We start from the raw sequence: 17525 nt of genomic DNA, 5'->3' as shown, positions 1-17525 counted from the left end.
TTAAACGTCGAACAATGCAATACGAGACACGCGTGCAGTCCGATCGCTCTTGGAAAATGCGAATTTATATATATATAATGGATATATTTATAATATATATATATACACATACACATTCACCCTTGGACTCGACTGACGCGGATATACGAAATTGCATTCTTGAGATGTTTCGAGTATGCACACACGTGACACGTGATCGATTTAAGACGGATTGGCAGAGTTATGTACACGTATTTTTTTATTTTTTTTATTTCTTTTTTTTACTTCAAGTTAGGGCCGTGCTATTGGTGGATTTATCGAGAAATAAATGGATAGGTAGATAAATTGAAATACATAAATAGATATATAAATAATTGATTCAAGTATACGATTAATGGATTTAATCGCAGAGCCTGTGGAATCTAGATCCGATTTTCAGATCCGGGGATGAGTGGATGACGTGTAATTCGCAACCCGGCGACAAGGGTGACACAATTCGAAAATTGGAATTTTCAGCAGATGCAAATAACCAGGAGTAGAAGCCATGCATGCTTGTGGAAGTTATTTGTTGTTCACTGCTTTGTGACGGCAAATTTTTCTAACTACAGATATTCAAATATGGTTCCACCTGAAAAATGCCAATTTTTGAATTGTCTCAGCCTTGTCGCCGGGGTGCGATATAATCATTCCGCGGAACTGCAATCGCTTGATTCAGAAGCCGGGATGTTACGCAGGTGACGGATGATCGATAATTCGTCAGGACCGTGAAATAAAGTTTAATTAAACATTTTGGAAACGAGTAAGAAACGCTCGCGAAAATGTTGAGCGTTTTCACAACAGGATCACGTGACCGATCTTTATCGAATTTCTGAAAATACGTCCCAATTTTTCGTAAAATATCTATTCGATTTGAATTTTTTTTTTTTATACATTATCTTACTGATGCTAGGGTGGGATAGATTATTATATGAATTAATGATGGAATAATTTGATAAATATAACCTCGAAGCTCACGTCTCGCAGAGAAATATAATTATAGATGAAAAATAATTTGTACGATTATTTATTCAGCTCAGATCGAGCGGAGCAGCGCACATTCTGATAGTAGCACCATGATTTAACGATAGATTGCGAATCGATTTCAAGTTTTGATAAAAAAAAAAAAAAAAGGTAACGATCACCTGTACACTCGTAAATATATACTCATAATTTCTAACGAGCTAGATTTAGGGACAAAAAATTATCATCTTCTACGTAGAGCGTTGACTATTGCATACGAGTTCGCCCATCAGAGATCGAGCTTTTTAAACTCATGCATGTGTTTAGTTGAGAGATAAATTCGATTTTTTTTTTCACTATATCAACAGTCTAAAAAGTGAGCAGCTTATACGTATAAAAAGTATATATACCTACTTGTACGGGTAAACAAATTTTTTTGACCTTTCACGCCACTTATGCTAATTTTATAGCGCTACAACAAAGTATACCTGTATTACCAACTTGATACTGGATTAAAGCTCACACGTATATCTGATCATTTGATTTTAGTGAATTTTTTTCCCCGACATCTTCGACGTAGCTCGTTTCTGCGAATATCAAATTACCGTGAGTTAAAAGTTGATCAGGTACCGTTTTTAACTTGATTCGTCGTTTGAATGAGTCACAAAATGAGGGAATCGGTTCAGTTGTAAATTTGACTAGATACGATGTATCGGTTACTAAACGTTACTACGTTAGAAACGAGTCGAAGAAACTGAATACAACGAGATGCAATGAATTGTAATCCCGTTGAATCGTAGAAGGATTATCAAGCGACGTCGGTGTTGGCTGTTGCAGAAAAGAAGAAGAAGAAAAAAATAAAAAAATTATTTGCCTTCAGAGAAATTTCGCCTTTCGCTTTTATGAAAATGAGTGTACAAAGATGTCGTGCGTTTTATTTTCTTTTCTAAAAATTCACTCTCGCGCCTCCGGCAAGTGAGAGAGTGTATTTGGCGAGCGAGGCGATCTCTGTTTAAGCATGTAAACGCCTGTCCATACACCGTGGCATACATTTATGTATATGTATAGGTATAGTTCCGCGACTTGGTAATAATTACCTACTTAAATATCAGCGAAAACGAAAACTAAACGGCTTTTGGTTCGCAATCGCGTGCCTAATTTCGACGATCGTATTAATTTTAGGGGGCAATTGTTTAATGCATTTCGTGGGAAAATTACCGATACGTGATCGACGATCTGGACTAAAAGAAATTTCGGAATTATGTAAAAAGAAAAAAAAATGTGGTACAAGTTAGTATTTAGTGTATAGTTACCACTGTCGATAGCAAATTTTTTTGTTACTGCAACGTCAAATCTGTTTTGTTGTTAATCGTAGTTAACTGTATTATTTCAATTCAAGTAGGCCTTCATATCAATTTGTCGTTGCACCAATGTCAAATTATCAAAATATTAGTGACGACAATGAAAAAGTATATAATGTGTAGATGCTAGATTTTTTATTTTTTGTCACAGATACAAAACTAATTTGCATTTTTTTATCCGAAACTGTGTTTTTCCGTTTGAGGTTAAAAAATGGTAAATTGTCAAGGAATTTAACCTGCTCAACTAGAAATTTCTCGCGGTATGCGGAGTTACTAAATCGGTGATTCTGTGCAAGATGAGAACAGAGCTTTGTAGTAACGATCGGAAGAGAATTTTTAACTTCCAATTTCATTTTCCCCAGTTACGTAAATTAATGCGAATTTGAATGCATATTGCACTATTGTCGGTAATGAAGTTGGAAAGAAGATGACGTGTGTATATATATATATAGAGATTCGACTCGTCTTCCTATTACAACTTTGCAATTTCCGACTGCAGCAATCAAGGCGCAATATTATTGCAACATTGCTCAATACCGAAAGAAACGCGCGAGGCGTACAATTTGCAATTTACGTAATAGCCTCTATTTGAGGAGGAGACGTTAACAGTGCCGTATCTATAAGCCTGCGGATCGCATGGCGTATGCGAGGACACATCCTCGTCGATTGTTCTCTCAAGTTCCTGATCGCAAAAACCGCCCGCACTGTAATGGCCAAGCAAATACCGTAAAGGTTACACTGCAAACGAAGGCGTCTCGGTTGTTGTTTTACAGGTATACGCGTAATAATTCTTCAAGCTCGTCTCATCTCTCTTTCGCAATGATCATTCCCGCGATGAATATATTCATTTACCGCGGTTGGGTAACTTGCATCGAAAATTCTCGAAACTCCCTACGGCGAAATCCGTTGCAAACGCATGTTGGTATCGCATACATTCGGAGAAAACTTTTTGACAAAAAACACAAAAAAATATCAATTTCCAGATACATTTTGTAGTTGCCAATATCAAAATTAACGAAACAATTGGTTCGAAATTGTAAAATAATTTAGATTTAATTGAATGTACTTATGAATACAAAATCTCGTTTTTAATTTAGTCAATTTAATGAAGTAATAGTTGTTTTTATGATATTATCAAGATATCGAATAACCTCTGGTAGATTCAACGAAATTGCTTCGTACGGTTCACTAAATCTATTCGGTGGATAGAGATTAATAAAATCTACGTAATCATGAGAGTTACTAATTGACTATCGCTGACAGATAATATTTTATATCGCAAATCTATCAAATTTTTTTGTCTAAATGATAAAATACTCTCTGTAACACGTTAAAAAACTTTTCCCGCAAGAAAAGTAAGGTGAGCAGTTATTATAACAGACTCCAGGCATCTGTCTAGTATAATTAGCAGAACTAAATCGTTCATGGTCTGATGTCATTGAATTAATACGCCTGTCGATTCACAATCACATATTTCTTTGTCATTGTTTGATATGGCGCTTAATTCAGCTGGCGTATTCATTACAATCAAACGATAATATTTCAAGTCACAACAATGAAACAATTATTTTTCAATCTTTAAAAAATCATTTTACTGTGTAAATCTGTTTTTGATATCGCAACGGAATCTATGCGATTGTAGTGCCAAAGTTTTCCTTAGACGATACTAAAACATATTGTTTTCTGCGCACTATAAAATCAACTAATCTTTTTGATGGTATGAATATAACGTTTGGCCAGATTTGTATTGACCTTGATATTTGGTTGCCAGGACCAAAATTTTGGTCGTTACGACCAAATTTTTTTTCCGAGTCACATCGATATGCAGGTCCGTCTTAACGAGGATGGTTTGTTTGTAGTTTCTATTACATTTTATGGAAAAAAAAAAAAATTAAACCCAAGTCCTCGTATTATTATCCTGCACCATAGGCGGTATAATTTTGACGCCACCTACGAACCTCGTAACATGTTAGCATATAATACCTTCTATTTCACGATCAGGAAACGTTTAAATATTAACGCGAATTCCGATACCGGCGACCCCTTAATCCTGAGTGCAACACTATTTTCGTGGTATACAGGATTTTTGAAATCCAATAATATATCAAAGATCACAACTACTTCAAATTTTGTCACTTATATTGAAGCGGATATTGTGAGATTCTTTTTTGCATCTATGATTTATTTACCAATCACTTTTATGCACATTTATTTTATTATTTAATAATTTGTGTACCGGTTTAATATAATTATGCAGTGGTTATTGACGTTGATAAGATAATGACACACTTATAGCTACGTGCGTTACGTATATAGTAACATTATAATCAATGCGTAATAACGGAGACAAATGTTCAGCTATGAAATATTGTCAGCTGAATTAACCCAATGGTATATAATTATTCTGTACGCTGTCTACAGTATGTATAAAATATCTTGAAATGTTTGCTGGATTTTTCCTTTCATATGATGTACACAAATGAATACGCGTTTAACATGTGCGTGAGTGTGCCATTGTTTTCTTTTCCTTGGTGAAGATGGTAAAATATCACTATTCAAACTCTGGTATAAGAGGTATGATTATGTGGGAATAGTCTAAAAACTTTCCGGCATCATTGCTTTCGGATGCCGAGAGTAAAATGTTAAAAGTGCATAAAAAGATTGTTGAATAAATTATCTCGAGGAATCTCAACTAGGAAATTTTCATTCCATTGATGTTCCGTTATTTCTATAACTACTATTACAAGTATGGGTTGTTCAAGGTCCGCAAGGTTTTTTTACTTTTAGCAAGTTTTTGCGCCATCGTGATTGTTTGATAAAACTTCCTCGTCGATTTCATTTGAATTACATTCATAAAATGTCAAGTGGCGTAAGTTTTTTTTTATCGTTCATACTGGTTTCCCATAAAACACGTGTACTATAAAGACGGAGATCAGTGTAGAGAATAGAAAAAAGTATCCCGAAAGCATAAAGCGATCGTTAGTTTAAGATAAATGCGATACTGGTCATTTCCTAGATCGGATATACGAATTCAGATTTTCGGACAATCTTACTCCGTTGCTGATCATATTGAAATCGAGGCTTATAATTATATCAATACTTTCAATTTGTCTTAATTTTGTATGAATTTATTTATCTTAAAATTAACTTCTCACACATTCTGTAAATTACCAAGAGACAAGTCTATGAATCGAAAAAGTCATCAGCTTTTGAAAATCGATTGTGTATTGACTAAATCTCCTATATAAACGTTCAAATCCTTTTTGTTTTCCTGCAACGTGAAATGTTGATAGGAAACGTCCGCTACCGGTTTCACGATTTCAATTTTTCGCATATATTCATGTGTTTGGATATAGAGCAAAGAAAATCTGTTCAATTCATGACAAATGTCACATATCTTGTTCATCGTACGAGTCTATTTTCTAGTCAAATATGTTTTCAAAAAAAAAAAAAAAAAAAATAGGGGGCCAAACATCCTTGTAAGTCTTAGCTGAGAAAACTATCAAGTACATGAATAAAATATTTTCTTCATTTCAAACCTACTTCTGGTACCTATTCGATAGTTACTGTGGAATTTTGTCTCTGGTTTCAAGGACTTGCTGGAGGAAAAAAACTTTTATGTAGTTGCAAAAAAAAAAAAAATCCACCATTTGTGAAGCAAGCAGCGTTTCGCAGTCAAGATTGAACATTTTTCCATTCGATGCGTGTTAAGGCTTCTTAACCCAGTCAAATAACCGGAGCACCTTTTAACCACCGCATGTATATGCATATGGCAAAATTTACCGATTAGTGGTTAATTAGTATACCACACGTGACAATATGTAAATCCGTCTGCCAAACGAAAGGTCATGGCAATGCTCGATCTCGAATCCGGTCGGCGTTTAAATCTGATTATTATTTTTGCGCGGAAGCCTATTTTCGTGTAATCGCCGAGTATGCCAACTATGTTTGTAATATAGTTGAATCAAACTTTCGTGTGATTTCGAAATTACATTTTCTGCGACATCAATGCAATACCCCCATTAACGATTCTGCACGTGAATGAAAAATTGATACGCACGAATTGAGAACGGTTTTTTATTTTACTTTCGCATTAACGGTTACCGACTTTAGTCGTCCTTTAAATCGTTACATCTGCGATCGGTCGACAATTTGGTTGGTGCTCGAATATCGAGCTGCACGCTTCTCCGTTGTTGGCGTAACGTTCCGGCATCGCGCTGCGTTAACGTCCTTAAAGAAAATCTCGAGAACTGTGCCAAGTTGCGCAATTTGATATTATACCAAGCCACTAAATGATGCCGCGGCGGTTACACAAGGCCTTCCATTCCGTAAGACCCCGTTGCGTATAATCAATTTATTTGAGGAAAAGTCCGATATATGCAGCGCGGTATTCCTGCTACGAACTGCAGTTTATTAACCACTCACCAGCAATCCGGATAAACCGGTCACCGTCATAATCGCCGCACTCTGCGCAGTTTTGCAATTTAAAGGCTTCGGAGGGTCGTCGCGCATTGTCCTGTCGCCGTAAATCGTTTGTCACATCATCATTCTTATAAAGAATGCAGCAATAACAATTAAATATTCCCAGTCGCTGTGCAACGGCCTGGAATTTACGGTTAAAAAAAAAAATATATAAAGAAAAACTCAACGTCTCGCCAGGCAATTAAGGCAATTAACTCCAATTCACCAAAGTTAGTACCCACTCACCCAACGACTTGCATTAATCTCATGAATGCTAACTAAGGTTCAACTGTTTTTCCTATACGGTAGGACCACCGCAGGCTATAACGGAGAATTTTCAAACACAGTCGTTCGTTATAAATCCTTTTTCATGGTCCTGCGATACACGGGAATAGCATTTGAAAACGGCTGTAAAACGAACCCAGATTCCATCCACGATACCTCGGGGGAGGATAATGTATGGAATAATAAAAATTGTTGAAATAATAATAATAATAACAATATCGTTGGGATTTTTATTATTGGACAGGTTTTCTGTGTGACAAATTTATTACACGCATGCGCTGTATCGTAATTGAGATTTTTAAAAGCCGAGCAAAGTATTCTCACGACAGTTTATCAGATTGAACCGGATTTCTCCGCATCGTTGATATTTTATTTCGGTCTCTGACAGGGGGCGAAATTTGGGTATAAACTCATTTTCGTTTGAAAAAAAAAATAAATAAATAAATAAATAAAGTCTGGAATAACTTTAGTCCTGTGTAACTAAAAAATATGCTCTCTCCTCTGTTTCAGAAGTCGAGTGCGAAGTATCCAGCCAAGTGGAGTACTCGTTGCAGGCGATTTGGGGTGTCAGTATACGAGAGCTGCATCTCGCACTTTGGAGACCTTGGAACGCGCTCAGGGATGCATCCTTGAAGGGAACACTCCTTCAAGGTCATGCTCAGTATCAAACTCCACCGCAAGCGTATCCTTTTCGTTTTAATCTCTCCGTGTATATGTAAACGATAACGTGTCCTGCCGAGTGTAAATCGGTGATAATATAAACGATGAGGATCGTCACGCGAGCGAGGATTATACAGTCTGCGTGCGAGATCCAGCGAAAGTAATTAATCCATCCAAAGGGAAAGTCAATTTTTATATTCCAACGTATCACCGCGACTCGGTTAAAATATTCGGTGAAGTTGAAGTCGCGATATAAAATTCACTTTTCTTTTAACACCATAGCATTATCGTCTCATTCCTTGTAAAGACACTGAATAAAATTACTTCGATCCAAGATAATACTTGTTCCAATTCCTTTTTTCGACTTCGTACTTTCATTCGCGTGATATTCTCGTGTGTGCTAAAATTTTAATAGGTGAATTTATCATATCGCTGCGAATAGCTTTTTTTTCTTCTCAATCCAACGATTAGGTACCTGTAAACCCGTTAGCCGAATGCCGCTATGTGTAAGGTTGTAATGATCCGTGCAAATGGCATACGCGATATGTACATACATACGTACATAAATACATACATACATACATGCATACATACATACGCCAGACTTCCGACGCCGGTCACTTTCTCAATTTGGTATTCCTCATCCTTGACCTACTTTTATTCACCGAATCATCCTCTCGTATACGGAGAGATACGTTCGTTCCGTACAAGTTTCCTTTTTACCTACGTATATATATATATACAGATATAATAAGCAATTATTAATGTTCGTCGAAGACACTCTCTATACGTGACTCGTATCTCCATTTTAAGAGGACACGTCTTTCATATAATGAAACATTTTCTCAGAATATCACCCTACTTAAAGATCATGCTCAATCTTTCGGCTAAAAACGTCTCTGAGATTTCATAACGGTCGTAGAAACTTCTGAAATTTTTGCAAGTTTTGAGGTATTTTTGTTAACGGTAAATCTAGAACGCAGAATCTTACTACCTTCTTCTCACAAGGTGAATAATCTTATGAGCTTTCATTTCTTCGACAGCAACTTTCCTTACGGTTAACTGGAAGAATTAATCCGTTCAAAAAAGGATAGGTGAAAAAGATCGGCACAACCGATGAGAGACAGAGTGATGTAAAATAATTGATTCAGAGAAAATATTGTCATGGTAATTTTTCCTTAACCCTACGACACAGTAGACAGCCTCACGGGGAGCAAACCTTAAGACTGTCACTTCCGGCGCCGGAATTGGAACTGGGAACGCCACCTCGCCTCTGCTATCCTCTTGTGATATTCTTGACGCGTATAGATACGAGAGATCTACACCCCGACGAGACGGTAAGCCTTCAAGAGTCTTCGATTATTCTTTTTTGAAAATCCGATCAGTTTATAATATTATGCCTGCGGTATTTCTGAAGCTAAGAAAATTTCATTTCAGGTCGCTCTCGTCAACGTGGTTCACATTAAGGACAGTGTTTGTACGTTGCCGACTTCTATCTTGGCTCAGTATCTCAAACAGGCTAACGGGCAGTTATCGTGCCTCAAGGTGAGTCGCGATTTTTGACTAATGTAACCTGTCAAGCAAAAAAAAAAAAAAATTAGGATAACTCGAGAATTCTTGGCATTTTTCTCTACGTATTTCTCTTTTATCCGGCAATGTCGCAAGCATACAACTTTTTTGAAAAATATTTTTGGACCAAAAGTTGTTGGCGTCAACCCTAAAAGTTTATTTGATTTGTCACCAAGAAATGCGGCTTCTTTTTTACTTTTTACAATAATTAAAGCTTCATGTACTATTGAGAGGAAAAAGTATGAAGTACGTTTGAATGACTCGTCAACACATTTATGTACATGCCGTATATTAATGTTGATTCTAAATTGCAATTGAACCGAATATCACTTCTGTTTATTGAATGCTATCTGCATGTAACCACATGCCGATCAATATTGCATTTAACGGTACCCTTGTATTCAACTACTCTTTACTGGAGAATTGGATGGGACATGTATTTTTACGGTTTCATTGCACAGCTAATTTAAATCACTACCAACTAAATGAAATTATCCAGAAAATATTTGAATTCTACCCTGCGAATTTTTGAAACAAATTATCATCAGGGATGCATCAGACGTAAGTGTTTGAACCTGTGGTTTTCGAGGCTTGATTTACCTTCTACAATCATATATGCGTCGATGGAATATGACTCGTCGTTGCAATGAAATCATTCAACTCCAGTCGCGTTTGTTGAACCCATTACTACGTGTATTTTCTTTATTATTATTATTATTGTCACCGTTTCGTCACGATTTCTCGATAATTGTACCGATAAACGCCCGACGGATCCTTAAGCAAAACGCCTCGCTTTATTTCAGCAACTCTACCTGGCGACGGGTAACCCGACGAGCTACGAAGAGGATGTGTCATCGACAGGCCTGGGACCGGCTTTGGCTTTGGCCGAGCCGTGTAACAACACAAGTGGAAACGCTCGAGGAGGAGCGATGGTGACTTCCGGACCGGGAGACACGGCGGAAAGTTCTCTGTGGAATTCGGCTGGCGAACAGCTCTGCGTTGTCTGCCAATACTTCCCGTTGTCGCGGGCTTTATTGCCTTGCAGGCACACGTGCATATGCGCCTCGTGTTTCGGTAAGCTCGAGAGGTGCCCGATGTGCAGGAGTCCGATAAAGAGCTACTTCTGCATACGAGGCGAGGAGTACATGCCGGCGGAAAAGGAGATGAATCCTTACAAGCACAGACAACAGGCGCCTGGCGCCTCTCACTGGCTGCACGACTGGAACGACAGACTTACGGATTTTCTAGGCTTCGCACGGTGAACGAAAATCGAGGAGATTATTATTCAACGACTATGAATACCGTTGGAATATTCGTCTCCCTGTTCCTTTTTGTCCTTCTCCTTCTCCTTTTCCTTCTCCTCCTTGTCTGATACGCGGAAATTATTATGTTCGTGCAACACGATCGATCAGGTTCATACTTACCCGAGTGTCGTCTGGACGGTTTTTACGTTGACAATTTGCTATTTGTATGCGCTTGGTTCGCGGTATCGAAATATCCGGCATTTCCCGTTGATTCGAAAATTGTGAAAGTTATTCGTACTGGACGAGAAACAAAAAAAGAAAAAGGAAACAGGGAGACCGTGAAAAAAAATTTCACAGTTCACGTAAGTTTCTATAGGGTCTTTGTTTTCACCTACGTACGAAAAAGTTTCGGTCAATTTTTTTTTTATCGAGACGATTGATGTATCGAATATTTTTATACTGCCAATTATTTTCAACGTTTTCTAAACTCGTGTCAGAAACGGGCTACAAGTTTTGTATAATCGTACCTTATATACTATGCCTATTACGATCTGACCACACATCGTGTATAGTAATTGTAAAAGATATTATTTCATCGTTATCATTTAGAAAAATTTAATATGCGTTTCGTTTGCTCTACGCGTTGCGAGGTTCGATGTCATCGTTTAGCCTTCGTTTCGTGAGGTCACGTGACGCGATGAACAAGTGGAATTTTTTTTATCCAGAGCTGTACGCGGTTAAAAGGCAGGCGCGATCAAAACTTCAGTAACCGGATCGTCTAATATCGAAGGAGGAAGAAATACGTATGCGGGTATATTATCTATTTTGCTTGATCGTCACCAACGTATTCGTAGATCAAAGATGAAATCACTCCGGCTCGACTTCTTTTCTAATTTATCGTTATTATTACTACTATTATTATAAACATACTTTGACTATTTTTGTTTTTCAATGAGAATCCCAATTTTCCATGCGCTTTGAGAAAAAAAAAATAAATGAAAATGGTCCGTGATCAAATCGTTTCCGGTACAAGTCACCTTGACAGTGTCTATAAGAGGCACTTGTGCATGTTTGTATTTGTATATTCCACATTGAGACTTTTTTATGTTTGCGTTAAATTTTAGTGAGTTTTGACAAAAAAAAAAAAATACCAATTTTTGCAGTGCTGATAGATAAGCATTGCTTTGTGCTAGAAATAATATTTTTATTCCAAGGAACGGGCGTCAGTGGACCTTTTGTGTGATTGGTTTGACGTTCGTGACGTGTTTCGGGGCCATTCGATCGTTCAAATACAGTATCGGTGTGAGCCAATTTACTCCTGCTGACAAATGAGCTAAAAAAATAGCTTTACTTGCAGGGTGTGACCACAGAGATAAGACTCTACTATTGGAATAAGAAAACTGACAACGCAATAGATATATATATCAAGGATTCGCTGAAATGGTATTACCAATTATGCAATGGAATATTAAAAAACAAGTTTGATTGAATTCAAAGCAATCCCCTGCTTGTTCGTATTTAAAGCGACGATGCCACGGTCAAGTCCTTAATAATACAATTGTAATGAAAAGAATCCTGATAATTTGTAAATATTAGTGAATAATAATGATTCACACTGAAATTTCGAGAAAGATATACATTGAGCAATGCACGCTTGTCACAGAGCAGCAGCATTTCCCCTACCCACCACACTTGATCCTAGATACAGCAGGCAAAATTTCGAAACATCTGGTATGACACATTTTGATTTTCTTTACGTTCGACGATGCAGCCTCCGACGCACCAAGTCTGTAGTCTATGAATTGAAATTGAATCAACCATAACGGTCTTGAAAAGGTCTTGTATTACTATTAAATGTATCCCTCAATAACAAATAGAGTCTAGCACGGATCGTACCAAAAATATGATTCAATGTTTACTATTCAATTCGTATCCAAACTGTGGTACAATTAGGGATGAAACATGTACAGGCTAACAAAGGTCTCGCTACGCCCTGCATGTACAGAGATGCCCAAAACAGAGACTCTTTTGAGACAGATATACATAAATGATAAAAAGTATAGGTATTTAATTTATGAGTATGAAACAGGTTGAAATTCGGTCCATTTAACCATTCGATTACATGTATAGTGCTCCTTTGCACCTGCCGTTGAGTATTTTTCTTCGTATAAGAGTATATTCTAATTTTGCATGAATATTTTTTTTACGTATCACATACTTGTAGTACCGTACTGGAACACAATTAAGTAACGTACATTTTCGTCCGCTTTATGCATATTATACTTTAGGTATATTACCGATGTGGATCGATTTCTAGTTTGGATAGTAGCAAAAGAAATTTATTTTTCAAACGACAGTTAGACTATGCATCACTACATGATATGATAACGTATATTTCTTATCTCTTCTTTGTTCTTATAAAGTAGCGCAATAATTTGCGATACTCAAGACAAGATTACAGAGATCACTCACTAGATATTAAGTTGTAAATACACAGACTGTGATAATTCCGATAATATCTACGTAACTATGGATGATTGCTCTCCTACGAGAAGCTGTGCTTAATTGTTTAGTGCTTAGGTGAAGGGCACTATAGGACAACTACAATGTAATATGATTTCGATAATTTATTTTGTAACATAACTTGACGTTTTATTAACAGCCCTAATGTCAATATACTATATATGTGTGTATACTGTATGCATACTTTATATATGTATATATATACATATGCACATAAATATAGTATCTATTAAAGAAATATGAATAAAAAATAAACGAAAAATCTAAAAAAAAAAAAAAAAAAAAACGTAGTAATAAAACCATAGTACATGCCGAAAGTGCGAATTTGTATATAAAATACATGAATACTATTAAGATCTGTGAAATTACTGTATTTTATTGAGTAGAATAATATAATTATTAATAATTACTGTAATTAATTTATGTAATAGGTAATAATATTCCAGTGATGAGGAATAATGCTCTACCAGTACGTCAGGACTTGTACATAATTTATTGAATAAACAGTGTTACATGCGTATCATTCGTGCACCGCTTGCAGAAAAGTCTCTCAAAGATGCAAATGACTGGAAAAGAGATTATAAACCATTGGGCCTGATCGAATGGCAAGGATTAAATCTAATTTTTGCTTATTCGAGTTTTGAATAACACTTGAAGCTACTTTTGCTAGATAGAGAATTACAGCAACGAAAGGTAACACAATGCACAAAACCGTCTCTATTATTGATCCCATAGTGAATATTTTTAATTCAGTTGAACTAACCCAACTAAGTTTGAAACTGTTTTTTTACCTGAAAATCTGACCTTGTAATTGGTTTTTTCACGCACACTTTTCTGTTAATCAAAATTTTTGAGTCATGATGACTTTAAGTGTCTTAGCTTCATGATCCCCTCTGAAACGTGTCTTATGATACTCTGAATTAAATATTTCTATGCGAGCCCTACATGATATTGTAGTACATTTCCTGACCTTGTACTATACATTGTAAAAATTTTTCAGGTATATTCACTTGGCAAAGACGATGTGAAAGATGAGATTGCGAGAAAAATTAATATCACTACTTTAAAGTGTACAGAAATTAACGGCTTTAAATACTCTCTCAGGATAGTATCTGGTATAAACTATTTTCATCCTATGAATCGAATAATTCAGACACTATTATAAATGGTAAATTTCTTTGATAATCGTATTGTGTACACGTTTGGTATCTGGAAATTCGGATATCCCGCTTAATTTTCGTTACTTGTACGTTGAAAAGTTCCTCAAAATGGAAAGAAATTAAATTAGAAATCTGTGTGCAATCCCGGCATTAATTTTGGATAGTTGGTTTAACGATTATACTGAACACTATATCTGTTTGTGCCTACGTTAACATACATTCAACGTACCCACCGGTGTATTCGTGAAATCTGACAACCTATACTGACATACGAAGTTAAAACTGCTCATAATTGCAATGAGGTATGAATCATGCCTGAAATTCAGATTACCCATTAAACTAACTGTACTATCCTGTGACGAATGCTAACGTATGTTTTAATACATACCGATGTACTCATGCTCTTTAGTTCTTCGGTAGTCAAATTCGTTTGTTTAAGAACGGATGAATCATTCTTGGACACACACGACTTTTAATACCAATGATGATTAATTATAAACGGTGACCAAGAGGCATTTCCCAATTTTTGCTATACTTATATGGATGTACTCTGAATAGCTAAATGATAGACCTTCTGAGGTTAAATATGCTACTGAATTCAACTTCTGATTTAATTCATATGTATATAATATCTCACATAACTGTTTACTGTGATTGATGATTGCATCATGGTTCTCTTTCATGATGGAAAAAATTATTGACTCGTCGAGTGATCGGACAAATCAGGTCTTTTATCGACGTCATATCAAACAATTCAATAATAGTCTGCGACTACTGAGTTTCTTTTATTTCGAAGTAAAAAGACCTATTCATAAGTGACAGTCTTTTTTATTAAAGTTTAATGGTAATATTAAATTATTATTATCTTTATGTTGGGGTGCATTTATCAGACTTGCTAAACATTTTCTGGATAACTAATTTTATGAGTTGTAATAAAACAAAAAATCCGCATCCATAATTTTCGGCCAACATATAACACTGAAGTTAGATTTGCACGCAATGAGGTATTAATTTCAGCATTTTCTTGAGTTCGATAACCAATCTGTCCATTTGCTTTTTTGTCATGGCCTCTTCGCTTTCCAGTTGTAGCTTTACACCCGAAAGCCAGGTTTCTGCTTCGGTGTGTTCGGATTGCATTCTCAGTAGTCGTGAAACACAATCCGATCTATAGGACAAATCTGACGAAATTTTATCCTCATGCTTCAGATTGTGAATATTTTTTTTTACTATGTGGCGTAAGAGGCACACAAATTTTGACAACTCAATATCAGATTTCTTACAGTTTGGAGTCTCGATTTGAGACTTTTTCTGCTCCTCTATTACTGTGACCTGTAACACAATGTCTTGATGAATATTTGATCAATTTTTCTACAACTATAATTTATGCTCTTCAAATTGTATCAAAGTAAGCCCATGCTGATTATTTACCATCCAATCAAAAAATATGTGTCGCTTTGTTTCCCATTTAACATGAGTGTCTAGTACAGATGCAAGTTCGTGTAACTGTTGAATGCGGTGTTGGTCGCTATCAGATTTGTTCAAAGCAAGCCTCTTTGTAATTGCCATTTCAGAAACGCTCAAATGTGGCAAACTGCACACATTTATACTAGCTGCATGCGCTTTTGTAGTGAGCTTCAGATTTTCATTCACCAATTCTAAAATTGCTCTAATGTTGTAGTTTATCTGCCCACATACATAAATTATCCTATTTAACTGAGCCTTTGTCGATAATGTTTTTTCCCAGTTAGTGATATTCACTGTCTAAAATGAATGAATTTGATTATGTTTCGATTTTCAAACATGGTGAATTGTAAATCTCATTTTGTATTTAATTAGTGTGTGTATTTACCTTTCGTATATGATTGTCAGTGAATTCCTTTGCCAAAATACTACTCGCAATTTTTTTATCAATTGCTACAGTTAGAGCATTTTGAGTAGCAAGAAGCCAAGCAAAAGCTATTAACAATTCACGGCTACTTCCTTGATCTAATGACAATGTATAGAACTCGGGAACAGGATATTGGAGGTAAGCAAAGTATAATTTTACAAAGGTAACATCATCTGCAATTTAATAACAATCAATACGTATGTGCCGTTAAAAATCTATTTGCTAGGTCGAAATTTTCTGTTGAACTTTACATAGATAATTATTTATCAATTCTTAGCTATTAACAATATAATATCGTTGATGGAACAAGCAATGAAACAAAATGTTATGGCACAGATATCGAAACGGAGAGTTATTGATGATTCCATGTATTTCATTTTCAAAAAGCAAATAGTAAAATTTTTTAGTCAATAATAAACATCTTTCCCGGTATTTGGACAAAGAACTAAACCTAGTGGTTTTATTTGGAACTACTCAGAGTGGTGACGGAAATGCTAGCCCCAACTGTAATCACGGATTCTTGATTGTTGCATGTTTGTTGCCCGTGGCTTAAAAATTACCGCGTTTCAGTAGTTCTATAAAAATATTCAGGTGGCTCATTCATGACCAATGATTATCAATTATCATAATATAAATAATTAATACGACAATTTGCCTACCATAATCATTCAATAAAATATTTCCAGGAATTTCTTTTGCAGCGCAAGAACTCAATTGGTACAAAATTTTCCATAGTTCAATAACCTGATAAAATAAAGAATGAAAAGTGATGGCCGCATTAACGATAGAAAACCTAACATAACCTCAAAAATTAATTTCAAATAGCGATTTAAAGCAAGCTTACAGTATTGTCTGTATTCTCGTTGAACTTTGATAATCTGAAATGCTCAGGTTTAAGCGTCGCCTCAACGGCTTGCCGGAGATCTTTGCACAATAATGCAATAACAAGTTTTATATCGGACATTTTATGATTTATCTTCGTCTCTCTGAATTACTCTAGGCTCCATGTCTCATGTATACGCGCAGCCAAAATTTTTGTCTCTGAACTGGTAACCTTAGCTTTGCGGCCGTTTGTTCAACTTTTTGGTTTAGTTACGCCTTACGATAGACCACCCAACGTATGTATTGCTGTGCCGGTTTTTATTAATTTAGGCGTATACTACTAATTCCATGATCTTTCAAACATGATAGCTTCTTTATGTTGAGTACGTGGCATTAGAAACGGAAGCAAGTCAGTACTAAGTATACAACGCACGATGCAATTGAAATTTATTTGAGCATATGATGTCCAAGAATGTATTCACTGATCGAAATAAACGGGCACAAAAATTGCGTGTGACTTTGCAGACCCTAGACAACTTTCTTGGGTACCAGCATACAATTATCCCATATATTG

At 36.0% G+C, this 17525-nt stretch overlaps 2 protein-coding genes across 9 annotated transcripts in view; one reads left to right on the top strand and one right to left on the bottom strand.

The window, feature by feature from the left end:
- Nucleotides 1-17477, top strand: part of LOC124212518 (cell growth regulator with RING finger domain protein 1) — a 62138-nt gene extending 44661 nt beyond the window's left edge. For 5 of the 8 annotated variants that reach the window (XM_046612627.2, XM_069133390.1, XM_046612626.2 and 2 more), the window contains exons 4-7: nt 7596-7767; nt 8941-9082; nt 9183-9290; nt 10118-17477. In XM_046612627.2, the coding sequence (XP_046468583.1) occupies nt 7596-7767; nt 8941-9082; nt 9183-9290; nt 10118-10576 (881 nt within the window). In that variant the 3' untranslated portion in view covers nt 10577-17477. The remainder of the gene's footprint in view (nt 1-7595; nt 7768-8940; nt 9083-9182; nt 9291-10117) is intronic. The other 3 variants (XR_011176340.1, XM_046612630.2, XM_046612629.2) reach the window with 3 other exon arrangements.
- Nucleotides 13720-17136, bottom strand: LOC124212297 (uncharacterized). Its single transcript, XM_046612188.2, has 6 exons — nt 17125-17136; nt 16974-17007; nt 16789-16932; nt 16091-16302; nt 15670-16002; nt 13720-15570 (listed from the first exon to the last, which is right to left on the bottom strand). Exons 1-6 carry the CDS (start codon nt 17134-17136, stop codon nt 15226-15228), a joined length of 1080 nt encoding a protein of 359 aa, XP_046468144.1. The 3' UTR covers nt 13720-15225.
- Nucleotides 17478-17525: the final 48 nt, after the last annotated feature.

Source organism: Neodiprion pinetum, chromosome 2, assembly GCF_021155775.2.
Source record: "Neodiprion pinetum isolate iyNeoPine1 chromosome 2, iyNeoPine1.2, whole genome shotgun sequence".
Taxonomy (NCBI): Eukaryota; Metazoa; Arthropoda; class Insecta; order Hymenoptera; family Diprionidae; genus Neodiprion; species Neodiprion pinetum.
This window is presented reverse-complemented; position numbering and strand designations above follow the sequence as displayed.